This window comes from Solanum dulcamara, chromosome 11 (genome assembly GCF_947179165.1).
Source record: "Solanum dulcamara chromosome 11, daSolDulc1.2, whole genome shotgun sequence".
In the NCBI taxonomy this organism is placed as follows: Eukaryota; Viridiplantae; Streptophyta; class Magnoliopsida; order Solanales; family Solanaceae; genus Solanum; species Solanum dulcamara.
Genome location: NC_077247.1, coordinates 56,645,915 through 56,661,827, shown reverse-complemented (window position 1 = coordinate 56,661,827; position 15,913 = coordinate 56,645,915). Strand labels below are relative to the sequence as shown.

Here is a 15,913-nt window from a genome sequence, read left to right as displayed (position 1 = left end):
GGTAACTTCTGTTTTTACTTATACAAGTAGGGATGCGCTCATTTCAAGAAGGCATGTATGATGCGACAAGACGTTATATAATGAGATGGTTAGAATCTTAATAGAGTGTATTTAAGAGTTGATAATGATTATAAATTGTGTCATTGATGCGTATTTAAAATTGAAAGAGAAACAATAATTAACCTACATGGGACTGCGCAGCCACAGCCGCCATTTCTTGTTCCCCATACTTTTAATTCTAATGATGATTCATGATTAATTATAAATTGAACAAACAAAAAAAACTGTTATAAATATTAACTCTTCCAGTAACTAGTCCCACTCATAGAAATCGACTAGTCCCACTAAGCACACTAGATATTTTCTTTTTTCGAAATAAATTAGTTAAATTCTTCTTTCCTTATTATAGATAGCAAAAGACCAAAAACATAAATAAAAAAAATGAGTTTGTTAAACTACACATTATTTCCTATGCATTTCGTTTTTTTTTTTGAAAAATAAATGGGGTCTGGCTTGTGTTGGATTTTAAATATGCGAATGGAAAATGAAAGATTGTCACATTTTCGAAAGGTTGTGATTTTTTTAAAGAGTTACGACTTTTGTGAAATGTTGTGACTTGTGTGAAGGATTGTGACTTTTCCGATAAACCACAATAAACACTTGTTCACACTATTCTTTGTTGTCTATAAATAGAAGATTTTTTGTCTCATTTTTAATTAATCAAATTTCTCCTTCTTCTGCATATATATTTATATTTTCTTTCAAATAAAGTTGAGTCTTTGTGTGATTTTGTTGATTGCTTTTGAGTTCGCTGAAATTATTGAAGTTTGAGGTCCCGCTACTTCTTTAATAGTTTATCAATTTTATCTTGAAGGAAATAATCCTCAACTTCCGATACAGTGAGGAAATTAAATTTCTTAATGATACACAGTAAATTTTGTGGACTCGAATACTGTTTTTTATTTGTATATTTATTATTTCTGATTTACTAATCTTAATATAAGTGAAATAACAGGTTGGGGTTGGAGGGGGTGGGTGGTAGAGAAAAGAAAAGACAGCCCCAGAAATCAGTATAAAAGGGGAGAGTGGTGAATGCATCTAATTTAGCAAATCTCTCTATTTCTCACCTGTGCATAATCATGAAAAACTAATACCAACACACCCAAAGAAAGTAGAAGAGCTTTTTAACGGACCCTTTTTAATTTTTATTTTTTTCTTTGCCGCTTGCTCTTTGTCGTTCATATATCATCCTTCTTTGGGTTTTTCTTCAATTTCGATAAGAATAAAAGCTTTTTCTCTGCTGCTCTGCTTTTTTGACCTTCCCCTACACGTTATACTCGCTACTTCACTATTAATTTTCAGCTATATAAACCTCTCTTTTGCTCCTACAAATTATTCAGTCCAAAACATTTTTAGCATATATAGTAAAAGGAAAGAAAAAAAATGGTGGACAATGGTCATGTAATGTCGATAGTTCTGAGAGAATTTGATGCAAAAAAAGATAGCAAAGAAGTGGAAGAAGTTGAAAGAAGATGCGAAGTTGGCCCGACTGGTAAACTCTCTCTTTACACCGATCTTTTGGGTGACCCAATTTGCAGAGTTCGCAATTCTCCTGCCTATCTCATGCTGGTATATTAAACATTCATATATATATATATATAAAAAAAAAACTTCATTTGCATATATATATATATATATATATATATTAATTAATTATTGATGATGATCAGGTAGCAGAGATAGTGGTGCATAATGGAAAAAACGAAGAGAGATCAATAGTAGGGATGGTAAGGGGTTGCATCAAAACCGTTACGTGTGGGAAAAAACTCTCAAGGAATGTCAAAAACGGCTCTGATTCCACTAAGCCGCTTCCAGTCTTCACCAAACTCGCTTATATTTTAGGCCTCCGTGTTTCTCCTGCTCACCGGTAACCTCTTCTTTATCCATTCATGCCGACAGTCTCAAATAATTTATATAGATTCTACTAATGTTCTTTTTTTTTTGTGAAGCGCTAGATCTTCACTTTAATATAATAGTATAGTTTTTGCTAAAAGTTGATCAATGTGTGGACACATTCTAAAGACCCCTCTTATTAATAGCATTATTATTACTCGTCTTTTTACAATATTATTACTATTTTTTTGCGACAGTACAATGATATTAAAAAAAATGTATTTTCAGGAGAATGGGAATTGCGTTAAAACTGGTGTGCGGAATGGAGGAGTGGTTTAGAGGTAATGGTGCCGAATATTCGTACATAGCTACTGAAAACGATAATCAAGCTTCCATTAAGCTCTTCAATCACAAATGCGGTTACTCCAAGTTTCGTACCCCGTCCATTTTGGTCCAACCCGTTTTCGCTCATCGGGTTCGGGTATCTACTCGGGTCACTATCATCAAGCTCAACCCAACTGACGCTGAAACCCTATACCGCCGCCGATACTCCACCACCGAGTTCTTCCCCCGCGACATTGATTCCATTCTCAACAACAATCTCAATCTCGGTACCTTTCTAGCTGTTCAGAAGGGGCTTTACTCAGCCCAAACTTGGCCCGGTGTAGACGATTTATTGGCCAATCCCCCCGAGTCATGGGCTGTGCTGAGTGTGTGGAATTGTAAGGACGTGTTCAATCTGGAAGTCCGCGGCGCATCGAGAATGACAAAGTTTCTTGCTAAGATGACCCGTTTAGTGGACCGGGCTTTTCCATGGATGAAGGTACCGTCGGTGCCGGAGGTTTTCAAACCATTTGGGCTTCACTTTTTGTATGGGCTTGGTGGTGAAGGCCCACTAGCCATTAAATTGATGAAATCCCTATGTGATTTCGCTCACAATTTGGCCAAAGAATCGGATTGTAGCGTGGTGGCGACGGAGGTAGCGAGCGGGGAACCGTTGAGGTTAGCAATCCCACACTGGAAGAAGCTATCATGCGCTGAGGATCTATGGTGCATGAAACGATTAGGGGAAGACTATAGTGACGGGTCTGTAGGTGACTGGACAAAATCACAACCTGGTCTTTCCATATTTGTTGATCCTAGAGAAGTCTAACTTTTATAAAAAATAGGGGGGCTCCATGTCCTTTCACAATAGTAGAGAATCTAATTTTAGAAGTTCAAAGAAAAAGCAGGTGGTAAAGTTGATATTTCCCTTTTAGTAGGTTCTGTTTCTTTTTTCTTTTTTCATTTTAATTTCAAGTAAATTTAAATTTTTTATATAACTAGATATAAGTTTAAGAAGAAATGAGAAAATATGTAATGATGATGTAGAGAAGAGTTTGTTTTGTTGTTGGTTAGCTGTAAAGGGGTGGAATATCCCACATTTTATGTAAAATGGATGTGGCTTTTTGAATCCTCTTTCGGCCAAAGAGAAGGTGTATCGGTTTGTTATATGCTGGATTTTGTGTTATTTTCCATTCTCTATCTCATCCTTTTTGTCTTTCCTTATTATAAAAGTTTAGATGCAAAAGGAAACCATCCATTTAACTAAACTGGAATATAATGAAAAAAAGGATTTCCGAGCCATATATTTTCACAGAATATTCTACTAGAAATTTTCCTCTCTCCGTCTAAATATAGATTATATCACGATTCCATAGTACAAAGTTTGTCAATGCCGCCTACATATTATCTTTAGATGATAGTTGTGATGTTGGTTTTAGTCTTTGTATGTTTTTGAAATTACAGAAAAAAAGTAGATTATGCCGCTCATCTTAAAATTATCACCCTTTTTATTTGTGGAAATTCTAGAATTATATTAATTTACTTGTTTATAGCTCAACATTTTGCAAGAAAATTTAATTATGATATTTCTATAGCAAACTTCTCCTACTAAACTTTCTTTAATAACTTTTTTGGTATTTTCTTTCACAATCTTAATGTGATTTAAGAAGTGAAAACTATAATATTCTATGATTAATTTTTTTTTTTGACTCTGCTCAATAATGTTATATTTGGAGTAGAAGACATAGGGAATATATGTGCAAACTTGGAATGATCCTTTGCATTTGGCCTACTTTTGTAATTGTATTTAGCCCTAATTAAAGATTTTGAGCTTAACCCCTTGCAAAAAAAAAACATGATTGTGAAAACTGCTATTTCTTCAACTAATTTTACGCAGTCATTAAATTAATGAAGACTTCAACAATTAAAGTGCATATATGTCATCGAAAAACAGACGAAAGCGCTAGCACTAGTAGTTGGGCGTGAAAGGAAATTGTAAGTGGGTTTATCAAGTGAGTGAAAGAGGATTGGAGAGATTGACAAATATGGGGGACCCTTTTCAAAAACATGGAACTAGATGTGGTGTGGATAATATATATCCATAAATAAGGTGTGACGAAGTCATTATAATTAAGATAAGATAGCCAAATTCAAGTCACTTTTGGATACTTTCATATTACTTGTCTTTTCAAAACAAATATATACACTACTACTACTACTACTCTGTTATTATTATGATTAGGCAAGAAAGCTTTGTAACGGTTGTTGACACCCCCCCCCCCCCCCCCGGGCCAAAGAAAAAAGAACTAGAAAGATAGTAGTGATTAGGGATCAATTGGGGGTAGGCCAAGGAGATCGACTTCATTCCACTTATTTCAACTGCACATGAATGTTGAGGGACCAATTTATTTTCCACTATATATAATTTTGTTTTTTTCTGGTCTCCATTACCTTCGGGACCAGCCAGGAATTCCTCTAAGTGTAATGTTTATGGTAGACAAATTAAAGGCTTCTCTAAATACTGATGTTACTTATCAGTATTAATTATTGGATGGTGGGGAAAATAGTAATTAGATTATACAATATTTGGCTGCCAACTTGAGTGTTTAGAATGGAAGAAAAATTATTAATTCGAAGATTGTTGTCTTTTTGATCTCTGCATATATTATATAAATAATATTGGATGGAAATAGGTGTATCTGACAAAGAGGGTGGTGCAATTTGGATGAAATCAGACCATCATATTGTTATACATGATCAGTCACCATCATATCTCGAAATATAAAACTACACACTTTTCTCCTGATACTTAATTGACTCCCAAAGTCCTATATTAATTGTTCACTTTTTCGTTTGTACGTCCCTTAAAAAATATAATTAAGAATGATAGTTTTATTAATTAATTAACCTTTCAAGAAATTTTTTTGGAACTTTATTTACAATTTGTATATACTTTCAAAAAGAATAAAGTGTAATTAATTTTATCTCTAATTCAGTTACTTGACACGAAGTTTGATTAAATAAGAAATATTTTGAATTTTTTTATCTTAAATTAAAAATATATAAAAATATCAAAATATACTTTAATCTTATGATTTTAAACATATCACGTGGAAAGTAGAGATTAAAGAATTGTCAAAAAGAAAAAAAATATTTTTTTAAAGTAGACTAAATAAGAAAATAAGACAATCATATTAAAACCGAAAAAATATTCTTTTTGATTTGTTGTTCGATATCTACATTAAGTCCTGATTAATATGAATTCATATTGTGTAAGACACATATAGAGGGAAACACTTCTTATTGTCCAAGATTTTTTGGCTCGAAGTTAAGACGTTTTAACTAAAAATAAAGAGATTTTATCTATTCCATCACAACTTTTCAATGATATTTGATATTTTATTATTGCTATTATAAGGAGCAAATTTGAGTTTAAGGATGAAAGAAAGGAAGATTCAATTAAAGACCTAATTTGGTGCATCATGACTATATATATTAATATATAATTAAGTGCCGATCATATCTTCTTTTTTTTTCATGAAACTTTTACCTTCCCACTTAAACCCTATCATAAAGTAGGAGTCACGGTGAAATGCAATTTAAGACCTTTTATTGTTATGATTGGCAAAGTTTCATAAGAATTATTGTAGATGGAGTTCAAAAGAGTAACAAGTTTAAATATAGTAATAAATAATATATGAAGGTAGTTAACTGTATTAATTTTATTACTATATTTTAAGAGATCCCTTAAATTTACTTGTTCAAGTAATAAACAATTTAGTTTTCATCAGTTAACTTACATTCTCAAGCAATATTATGGGAATCTAGAATAAGAATTGAAAGCTGCTCGTACAATCATATATGTCTGTTTCATCAAACAATAATATGTCACGGGAAATCGTTTTCTATCTAGTTGGAAAAGTAGTTATATGATCATATAATTCATGAAGCTTTATGGTTACTTTTGTTATATGGTTGGCTTTAATTTGCTATTTTTTTGTGTTCGATCAAGAGTTAGATGTCATTGTGGATAGTCAATTTCAGACAATATAAAAATAACTTTAGCCTAATGTATAATATACACCTTTACCGAGCTCGCTTTATCTAGTTAACGACGGATACCTGGCATACCAAAATGACTATTTAATCCTCATATTCTGTTCCCAATCCAATCATGAGATACGGCTTAATTAAAGAAGGTGAATGTCTAGCGCGATCTTTTATTTGTTAAAGTAATTTAGAAGATGTCTTTTATTATTATATTATTATTTTTTATTTGGAGGGGGTAGCTAGACAAATCTATTGAGACAATCTTAGAGATGAGGGTGATTGACTTGGAATCTTTTAATGCGGGGCACATAGTTATAATTTGATACTTTATGTTTCGGACTCAATTGATCCCTGTCCAAATAACTTTATGCACCAAAATTCACAATGCTATATAAATTTTGCCTCGCCCCTTCTTAATTGTTTGTTCAATTTCATCATTAATCAAAACAGAAATAAGTACAAAAATAATCTCAGATCAGAATGGATTACTAGTTTTGTAGATATTTATTTACTTTCAAAGTACAATATTATAATTCTCTTATCTGTATTAGTAAGGGTAAAAATATAACGAATTAGGCAAGCTTTGACCGGGGCAATAAGAAAGTAATTAGGTCCTAATCATATTTATTACATATACTAAAAAAAAAAAATTATAAAAAAAGTATCAGCTACCCAATATTGTACCAAAAATCAGAAAAGAATTCCACACCTGGCTCGATCCACGAGAGTTGGTTTAGGTAAGGTGGGAGAAAAGCAGCACTAATTTTTACTACACATTAAGATAAGTCAAGTTTTGTCGGCCTTAATAGGTTTTAGAATATTTTAGCATACTTATTAGTCAAAGACGACTAAATACTAATCTCTGATTATCAGTTGTATTTTTTTAATGGCATTGTACTTGTAAGATGGTTTTTCTGTGGTAGATCCCCGGGATAAATCTTTGATTATGTAGGTGTCGTCGATGGAAGGTCCCACGGGTGTTTGTTTAGGCCAATTTTGGTTAGGCTGTCCATCAGATTAGACATGGGAAGCGATTAACTAGTATGTGATGTTTAGGCGAATTTAGTAACTCTGTTATCCCCACCCATTTCGTTTGATCGCTAGAACACACGTAATAGTGAATACTATTCCACTTTTTACGCTAAGTGTCGCAATGATAAAGTATGCAAAATTATAATTCATATAGAGTGATTGGGGAAGTAGTACGTAAGTAGTGGACAGTTTTTGAAGTGAAAGCTCAATAATCTGAAAAAGCAATGTATGATTTTTGTCTTTGTAGTTGAAATTGTGGTGGAACATGGTAAGAATGACAACAACTGAGGATTTAAATAAGAAAAAAAATTCAGAGGCAAAATCATTAAAAAAGAGAATATTCTAATGTGAAAACAAAGTAGCATAATGGAATGTCGGTAGGCGAAGGATACTTCCATTTGCTGCGTTTTGGTTTTTTTTGGAGAAGGTCATTTCTCCTGTGTGTGGTCAAGTACGGTCTGGGCCTTCAACTTGGATTTTGTGGCCCATATCAATATTTGCCCACTATATTTTTAGAAATATTTTCTCTTCTTTTTGTTTTATTTTATTCATATCTTTTTGTCCTTGTCTGTGCATTCACCTGGGAAAAATGTATACTCGTATAAACTTAGTTATTAAACTAGTGCTACTTACTAAAAATATAAGAGGAATATTTTTGTACGAAATTATTATAAGGACGAGACATTTGAGTTTGACTCCTCTTTCTAGTATTTTCTATATAACCCTTTTAATTTTTGGAACTTCAAAATATAATTCTCTTTCTATTATTTAGGGGGTGACAAATTGTTGATTTGGTTTAATTTAGACGGATCGAAATGCACTGAATTCAGTTGAGATGGGCTGGGCCAACATGTGTTAAACACAACAAGGTCATAACTCAATCGTCTAATTTTTACAATTTTTTACTTTATCTTATTATCAAGCAAAACTAAAAAAATATCGTTATTGTGGATATATATTACATATATTTTGATAAGATTTCTCATAAATTAATTTGAGATACATATTTAGCTTAAATCAACCAACTTTTAGATGAGCTAAATTAGGTAGATCAAAGTGAATTGACTGAACCAATCCAACGGGTCATAGTTTCATGGGCTAGTTTTTCCGCCCTTCTTCTATTGTATAGTAGCAACTTCAAAAAAATGTTGTCAATTCGAAATGTCTGCTTACGTAAAGATCAGATAGATATGGTAGAATTCATCTTTGTTGTTTCAAAAGTATAAAATTTATTGTATGAACTCTAAAAAAATCTTATAATAATTCATTGCACTCCCCATCTCCCATTTCGCAGTCTACGAAAACTACTCTCTGTATAAAAAAAATAATTAAAAATGAAAATATGAATTCGGAATAGAAGATTATTTTGTACTTTTGTGTACTGAGGAAACGTCATTTAAAAAGTAGCATAAACTACAATTTTCAGAAAAATAGCACTGTTTCAGAACTGTTTGAGAAAGCAACATAAAAAGAAGGATTTGTTTGAATGCAAATAGTAAAAACTAATAATGTCAAATTAAATAAGATAAGAGGGAGGGATATATCTAGCACATCACAATAATACATCAAATAATATGAAAATAAAGTTCGACCTAAAAAAGGGCCATAAATAACAATTATGCATGTTAAATACAAGACAGTTTGAATGAATTTAGGCGGGACAAAACTTTTTTGGGCATAGATTGACTTACGATGGGCTAAATAGTGAGTGATTGCTAAACCTATCAGACTCCTACCTAGTTTATTTTTTTTTAATTCATTTTTTATAATTTATTTAATTATGTAATATTTTTTAAATTATTATCAATATATATACCATGTTATACAGTATTTATTATTATTATTATTGGTCAATTCGACCTACATTAGCCTATATATATATATAGGCCAATCAACTTAACTTTTACCTGGGTTGAATTGAACAAACAAAATAAATAATTAATAAATACTAAGGTTGTTAACTCACCAAACTTAAATGAATTGAGCTAATTATATTTTCATATGATAAAAGGACTGCTAATGAGCTGATTTTCTATAACTGAAAAAAAAAGAAGATAAAAGAAGCAAGCAGTCATTGCTTAGTCCAATAAATTATTAGGTTTCAGGGTAAGGGTCATTTGCACTTTTGGTCCTATTTTGGCTGTCCTTTAATTTATGCGTCTCATAATAAATAGTTTTTAGTTAGACATAAATTTATATTTTTTGTATCATAATATTCCACAAGTTATATCATACATAACTTCAATTTCTTAAGAACTTGTGCCTCATTAGGAATAAATTCATTTGTAAAAGGACAAAATTTAAGAACAATCAATTTCAAAGACAATACGTGCAATTTTATGTCAAACTAATGTTGCAACGTGACCAAGATTATGAGAGAAGGCTCATACCCCCGTTTACACTCTCTCGGCCCATTTTTTGGGTCCAATTCGTTGACAAGTTATACAGAAATTAATCAAGCCTAACGCTATATTAAAACTTGAAAATGAATCATTCAATAATAAAGTAAACTAGAAGAAGTGACTCTGACTATTCAACTCCAATATTCTAGGATAAATTATAAAGGCAAACCTCGCTCTACTTCCATTTAAAGATGGACAAGAATTACCAGAATATCGAAATAATCATCAATATTGATAGACTACTGTATTTTAGTTAACCATTAGTTGATGAACCCTTGAAAGCTACTGTCATTCAACAGTTAAGCCCAAAACTTAACCAGAGATACTGGCCCAACAGTACAAAACAAAGTGTTTAGGAATAGGGAGGAATAGAAGAAGAATTAACCTAATAGCCCTTTACCCAACTGGTTAAATTAAAATATCAGGAGGACGTACAATATATATATAATTCATGTATAATATATATATTATTATGAATAATCAGTGTATAATCTATATATACTAGCTAGAAAAAATAAGTAGTGAATGTAGCCAACTAGTGTGTAAAGTTCCTTTAGTACCTATAGACAGTAACACATTGCCAATGCTCCCAATTTATTCTTATTTAGACTTCTATTAAAAGACGAAAAAAATTAAAGAACCTAGCTCCAGCTTTATTTTCTTTCAGAAATCGCCCTCCTGATTATTATTTTTCCTCAATAGTTCCAGTTTTTCTCTTCTTCAATCCTCACTCCCGGACTACTTTATGTTTCCTTGCTTTTATCATTGGTCTATTATGATATTTTATTAAGATCTATGTATTATGTAGATAGTTGTATAGTCAATTTGACAATCAACATTACTTCTTGTTAGATTAATTCATGCTATAAATATAATATTTCTTACTTCAAAATGGAATTTTGTATTCCACTACAAATACCAAATGCATAAAGCAAAAGTACGTGGTTCCCTTTAAGAATTTTAATGTCTCTAGTGTCCATATTGTTCCTGCCTTGTCCTTTGCCATGCCACACTGGCCTTGATACACAAAAAGACTTTGCTTGTTCCAGTCTTGTGAAAAGAGAGCCTAAAACAAAGGTGGTCTCCTATTTTCTCTTGGAGAACAATTGAATACAACTGAAAAACTATCAAAACTAGAGGATCCAATTCAGTCCCAAGCAGATCTAACCTTGCAAATTCATTCTTCAAAATGCTCAAAAATTATAGGAGGAATTCTCCCTACTACTTCAAGGGTTAGAGGCAGACATAACTTCTTCGAATCCTAGAATCAAACATGGGGTGAAACTTTTACATAAAACTTACGAGAAATTGGTTAATCTGCAACTAACATTAGGACAAGGAATGCCTCCTACTTCTTGATGGGGTGGACTTCGATTCCCCTGCATTGGAAGATCCGGGGCTTTCTGATGTATCTGAGCTGCTGTTCTCACTAAGTCTATCTTTGTTGGACCACAGTTTTGAGAAGAGCTTCTTGGACATGATTAAACCCTTTGCTTTGCCACCACTAGCTTTTTCAGCACTCATTTTCATGTCTATTGAATTAGTATCATTGCAACCAGCTTCCTTGTCCCTCATCCTTAGAGTAGCAAGCTCCCCTTTCAAAGCTTTAAGTTCCTCAGCAGTGGGCACGGCATCCCAGTCCTCGTCTGTGTTTGTTGTAGCAGATCTTGAGCTCCCATGCGACTCCCCTGGAAGTAAACCCTTAATGGTTCCAGCAAGATCAGGGGTGCTGCCACCACCAGATGATGTTGTTGCTCTGGCTTGCTCAAAGAACAGAACTTGTACAACTACTCTCAACGGAAGGCGCTCATTCTGCACAGCATGCATGCAGGCCTCAGCTGATAGCTTCCGGCAGTCCATTAGTTTACAAATTCTTTTTCTTTCACTCTTGGTGATTCCTGGATGTTCCTGCCAAAAAGAAATGACCATTCAGAGTCCTTCAAGATAAACTCAGTCATGCAAATGTGCCATTGGGGCACCTCGAGTAGCTGATAGAGGTTATACTAATTAACTCCTTTTTTCCCCAAATATCTCGAGCTTACAGATTAGAAAACGTGTTGTTTGAAAAAGAGAATTGCAAAAAGGATACCTTGAGATACATGTCAATAGCACGGTAAATTCCATCATGTGAAGGTCTAGGGAAGCCAGACACCATTTCAGCAACATTGACAAATTTCGCCAAGGGTAGATTTGGATCTCGAGAAACTTCCGCAAGGTAACCATCAATCACCCTTGCCACCTTGACTTTGGAAGCGTCTGATGCAAATGCAGGGTACATCTCCTGAAATCCACTATCTTCAGGAAAATCACTCTGACCGCTCCTTTTCTGCAACATGAACTGCTGAACAAGTTCATGTACTGTGTCAATATCATATGTAGTAATTTCATTAGCTGGTGCCCGAAGGAGGAGGTCAGCTACCGATGCCTCATCAAGCTGTAGGCCAATCCTCCTCTTCAGTTCACTTTTTACTGTTTCTCCACATTCCAAAAAAATAGACGTCTGCAATAATCTGATCAAGAAACTACATGAAACACTATGTTTCTCTGTGGGCAACAGAGAAGTAATCATATCAATCAAGTACTGATACTTAACAGGATCACTTCCTTGGATTGTACCCTTGCTGAATCCCGGTAGCCTTCTGTAGGCATAAGCTCTCAATGCCTCACCTATTACTTCTGAAGACATTCCTCCCTTTGTTTTTATTGTTGTTATTACCCGTTTATACAAGTCAATATGAAGTTCAGAAAGGTCCTCAACCCACCAGTCTCTTGGAACATACTGCTGCTTCTGCACACCATTCCATAGCGGATCACTTCCATTTTCAGATGGAAGCTTTTTGCGGTTATATGTATACGACCAGTCTACCTTTGAGGTGTCAATGTAAGCTTTAGATGCAACAGAGTCTAGACAGCGACTAACGATCTTTAATTCTTCAGACCAGGGAAGAAAAGCTTTTGTTGTTTGGAGAACAATGATTGAATCTTTCCAGCTCCGGAAGATGCTAGATGTAAGAAAAACCTCAATCTTGTAGATAATGTTACCTTTCTCGACAGTTTCATACATTTCCAGGTATTCCGCTGCACAACGAGCCGCAACCACATTATATGCATTCAGAGTTACTGCCATACCATAACAGAACTTTGCGCATATTTCAAAAGCTGCAGGTCCACCAGGTATATCGTCGATGTTGATTTCATCATTGCTTTCCTCATCTGTATGTGCTGTCAACTTCTGCAAACGGAAACTCTTGGACAGAAGGGGGAACTGGAGAAAGTATAATCCTGTTAGGATTAACAAGTAATGTATTGAATGGATAAGATAGTAAGCAGACAACAATATGAACATGAGTATGTTTCACATTTGCCAGCATGTGAACTACTGATATAATGAATGATTAGGCTCTCTCATTGAGAGTAATCCTTTCCTGGATAGCCTATCCTTCTAAATAACCAGCAGTAAGTAGGAGCCAAGATGAAATTGATGAAAAACTTTTTAATGCAATAGCAGGCTGATGTATGTTAAAAGTTACACCTGAGTCAATTTTGTCTATAAGCACTTCGATAATTGGTGTAGACATGTCTAATGCCAACAGGATAACTAATTGATTTTATAGTAGTATTTCTGGAATAATCAGGTCAATCAATATCAAAGCTTGTGTTTCAAAATTACAATTTTGATTTAACATGCAGAAAAAAGAGTGTGACAAATACGGCCTAAGATGGAGAGCATACCTTGTGGAGATAAAATTTTACATCTCCAACATTGATGACCATGTCTGTTGCCAATTCAGTTGCTACATACCTGAATAGGAAGCTCATACATCATATTCATGATGAAACCACTTCAAACAATGTTAACTCAAATAATATACACATCGCCAAGACATTACATATCAAAAAAAAACAAGTAACAGGTCTTAGATAATACACCCCTCCATAGTGCACATAACTAATATGTAGTCGCTGGACTGAAAAATAGAGGTTTTCCCTGCCGAAACAAAGGACAATCTGAGATCAGCTATCACTGAAAGGCCAGCTTTTGTTGAGGTACTGTAAATGGTATATGATCTAAGTGCTTGTAAGAAGGTTTCGTGCATATGTTTAAAGGAGAGGGAGAGGGGTGTCAGTTCTCATGTTAAAATAGCGTATTCTTTTTTTCATAGAGAAAAATTTCATTGGAACTAGAAAAAATGATAGAAGAAAAGTCCTCAGTTAACCAAGCTATTTGTCTTGAGAAGAACTAAGGTAGCAGAGAGGGGGATGGGGGGGGGGAGTTGCTTCTGGACAAACACGACATGAGATAAAGCTTTTGACATTAATGAGGTTATGTTATGAACCAATCTTTTAAAGTTTAGTTCATAGACGAGAAAAAGGAAGTCTTATACACACTACTCCTCTCTCTTTGGATGACGCTATGGATGTCATTTGGAAGTTGAGATATTTTATAAGTAAGAAATGTTATTCCCAATTGTACTAGTTCTTACAACTTACGCAAAATGGTGAAGCAAATAAGTTTTTCAAATAACTTCACAAGCTAAAACAGTAGAGCAACATAATGGGTTGGCTTTGAAAGAATCAGGTTGGCTAGAAACAGAGAAGAAATTATGAGCAGCACAAGGTCTCAGTCTATCTTACTTTGCACATGCATAAGTGATATTCGGCAAGAGGAGGGGAATGAAGAATAAGTGGTTGAGGCACTTAAGTCCTTGTAGGACAGTAAGCAACTAAGAGAATTGTTTGTTCCAAAACTTAGCTTCACTCTTCTTGTGAACAACATGCTTAAGAATGTAAAAGTGATTGAAAATTTCCAGGAAGAGCTTTAGGAAAGACAATACACACATATTGTATGAGAGGAAACAAGTATAGTAGCACTACAAAAATCTAATACTCCGGAAAATAAGACATATATGAAGAATAAAGAAATACCGACTTAGAATAGAACAAAGAAAAGGGTGTGTAATTCACTGAAGGAAAATAAACTAAATTCACAAAGATGGTTGAACTATTGACCTGATATTATCTCCTTTGGTCTGAAACTGATCAGGCTTGGATCCAAGTTTCATAAACTTCATCTTTGCGCTCTCGAAGTATCGATTCACCTACAGTATCTCAATTCTAAACTTGCAGTAATTGAGAGAACAATGCCAAGGAAAGGAAAAGGCAACCTGGAAGTTCTTATACTTCCAAACTTCACAAGATTTAAAGAAGGAGAGTTGGCTTCTTTATTGGTTCAAGTTGTAAGCTCAACTACAACCAACCACAAAAGTCCAGTCCAAGATATACAACCCAACCGACTCAATCCCTCAAACTATGCAAATTTTAGGTCTCAAAACCAGAGACCACATGCTCACCACTTAGACCACCGTCCTTCCTCTAATTGTTTATTTAAACAACTTTCTCTACTCAATAGTCCCCTGTCACCAATGAAGTTGAAGGACCTGTAATAACAAAGAAACATCATCTAAGGTATGTTTTCAAGAACACAACCACCAAAAATTGTCGACAAGAATCATCAATTTGGGTCTAGAAGGTCGCATATATGTGAACAAACATGCACAAATAACCAAAAAATTGTTCTGAACTTGAAAGTAAAACGAAACAAATTTGCCTAAAACAGAGCATTCACATCGAATATATCACTTTAACACACAAATCAAACTGAAAACGTGCTACAAAGAAAATCACAAATACTCGTGAATACAGCAATACTCCATACTTTCTTGAAAAATGCAAGAAATTAGGAACCCAACCAATAAAAATCAGAAGAAGAAAGAACCAAAAGACTCACCGAAAAAGCAATGAAATATCATGTGAAGGCAAAGGCAAAAAATGAAGAGTGTAAATAGAATGTAAAAGCACTAGAGAAAGCAGAACAACTTTGAGGTACAAAGCCAAGAAGACATTCCCAAGGACAGAAAACCCACAATGAGCAATCAGACAAAGAGAAAAAAAAGAAAGATAGAGCCAACAAGAACACAAAAACCAACCATGAAAAAGATGACTTGTCTCTAATCTTTGCCAGCCACCAAAGCAACACTCTGTATTCACAAAAAGCCAATCTCAGAATGTTCCCAAAAAAAACTTAGATATCAATCTATCTCTTAAGAATCAGCACCGCCGTCCCCACCACCATTACCCTCCTTTCCTTTTTCTCTCCACCCCAGAAATTACGAAGAAAACTACTCCCTTAATTCACAACATAGCTGTATTTA

The 15,913-nt window shown here is 34.0% G+C and overlaps 2 protein-coding genes across 2 annotated transcripts; one reads left to right on the top strand and one right to left on the bottom strand.

Annotated features, from left to right (window-relative positions):
• Positions 1-1,100: 1,100 nt before the first annotated feature.
• On the top strand, positions 1,101-3,409 carry LOC129873286 (probable N-acetyltransferase HLS1). The gene is made up of 3 exons (XM_055948351.1): positions 1,101-1,629; positions 1,731-1,927; positions 2,182-3,409. The coding sequence occupies exons 1-3, from the start codon at positions 1,444-1,446 to the stop codon at positions 3,044-3,046; spliced, it is 1,248 nt and encodes a 415-aa protein (XP_055804326.1). The 5' UTR covers positions 1,101-1,443; the 3' UTR covers positions 3,047-3,409.
• A 7,153-nt stretch (positions 3,410-10,562) lies between these two features.
• On the bottom strand, positions 10,563-15,644 carry LOC129873089 (BTB/POZ domain-containing protein NPY3-like). Its single transcript, XM_055948093.1, is given in 6 exon segments — positions 10,563-11,053; positions 11,055-11,609; positions 11,791-12,966; positions 13,434-13,503; positions 14,712-15,139; positions 15,490-15,644. Coding segments are annotated over 5 exon segments (1,917 nt in total). The 5' UTR covers positions 14,774-15,139; positions 15,490-15,644; the 3' UTR covers positions 10,563-10,999.
• Positions 15,645-15,913: the final 269 nt, after the last annotated feature.

Bases quoted from the DNA above. Each gene is read 5' to 3' on its own strand.
- LOC129873286 (XM_055948351.1), top strand. From the start codon at position 1,444: ATGGTGGACAATGGTCATGTAATGTCGATAGTTCTGAGAGAATTTGAT. The intron at 1,630-1,730 runs GTATATTAAACA...GATGATGATCAG, and splicing joins CTCCTGCCTATCTCATGCTG to GTAGCAGAGATAGTGGTGCA. The intron at 1,928-2,181 runs GTAACCTCTTCT...ATGTATTTTCAG, and splicing joins CGTGTTTCTCCTGCTCACCG to GAGAATGGGAATTGCGTTAA.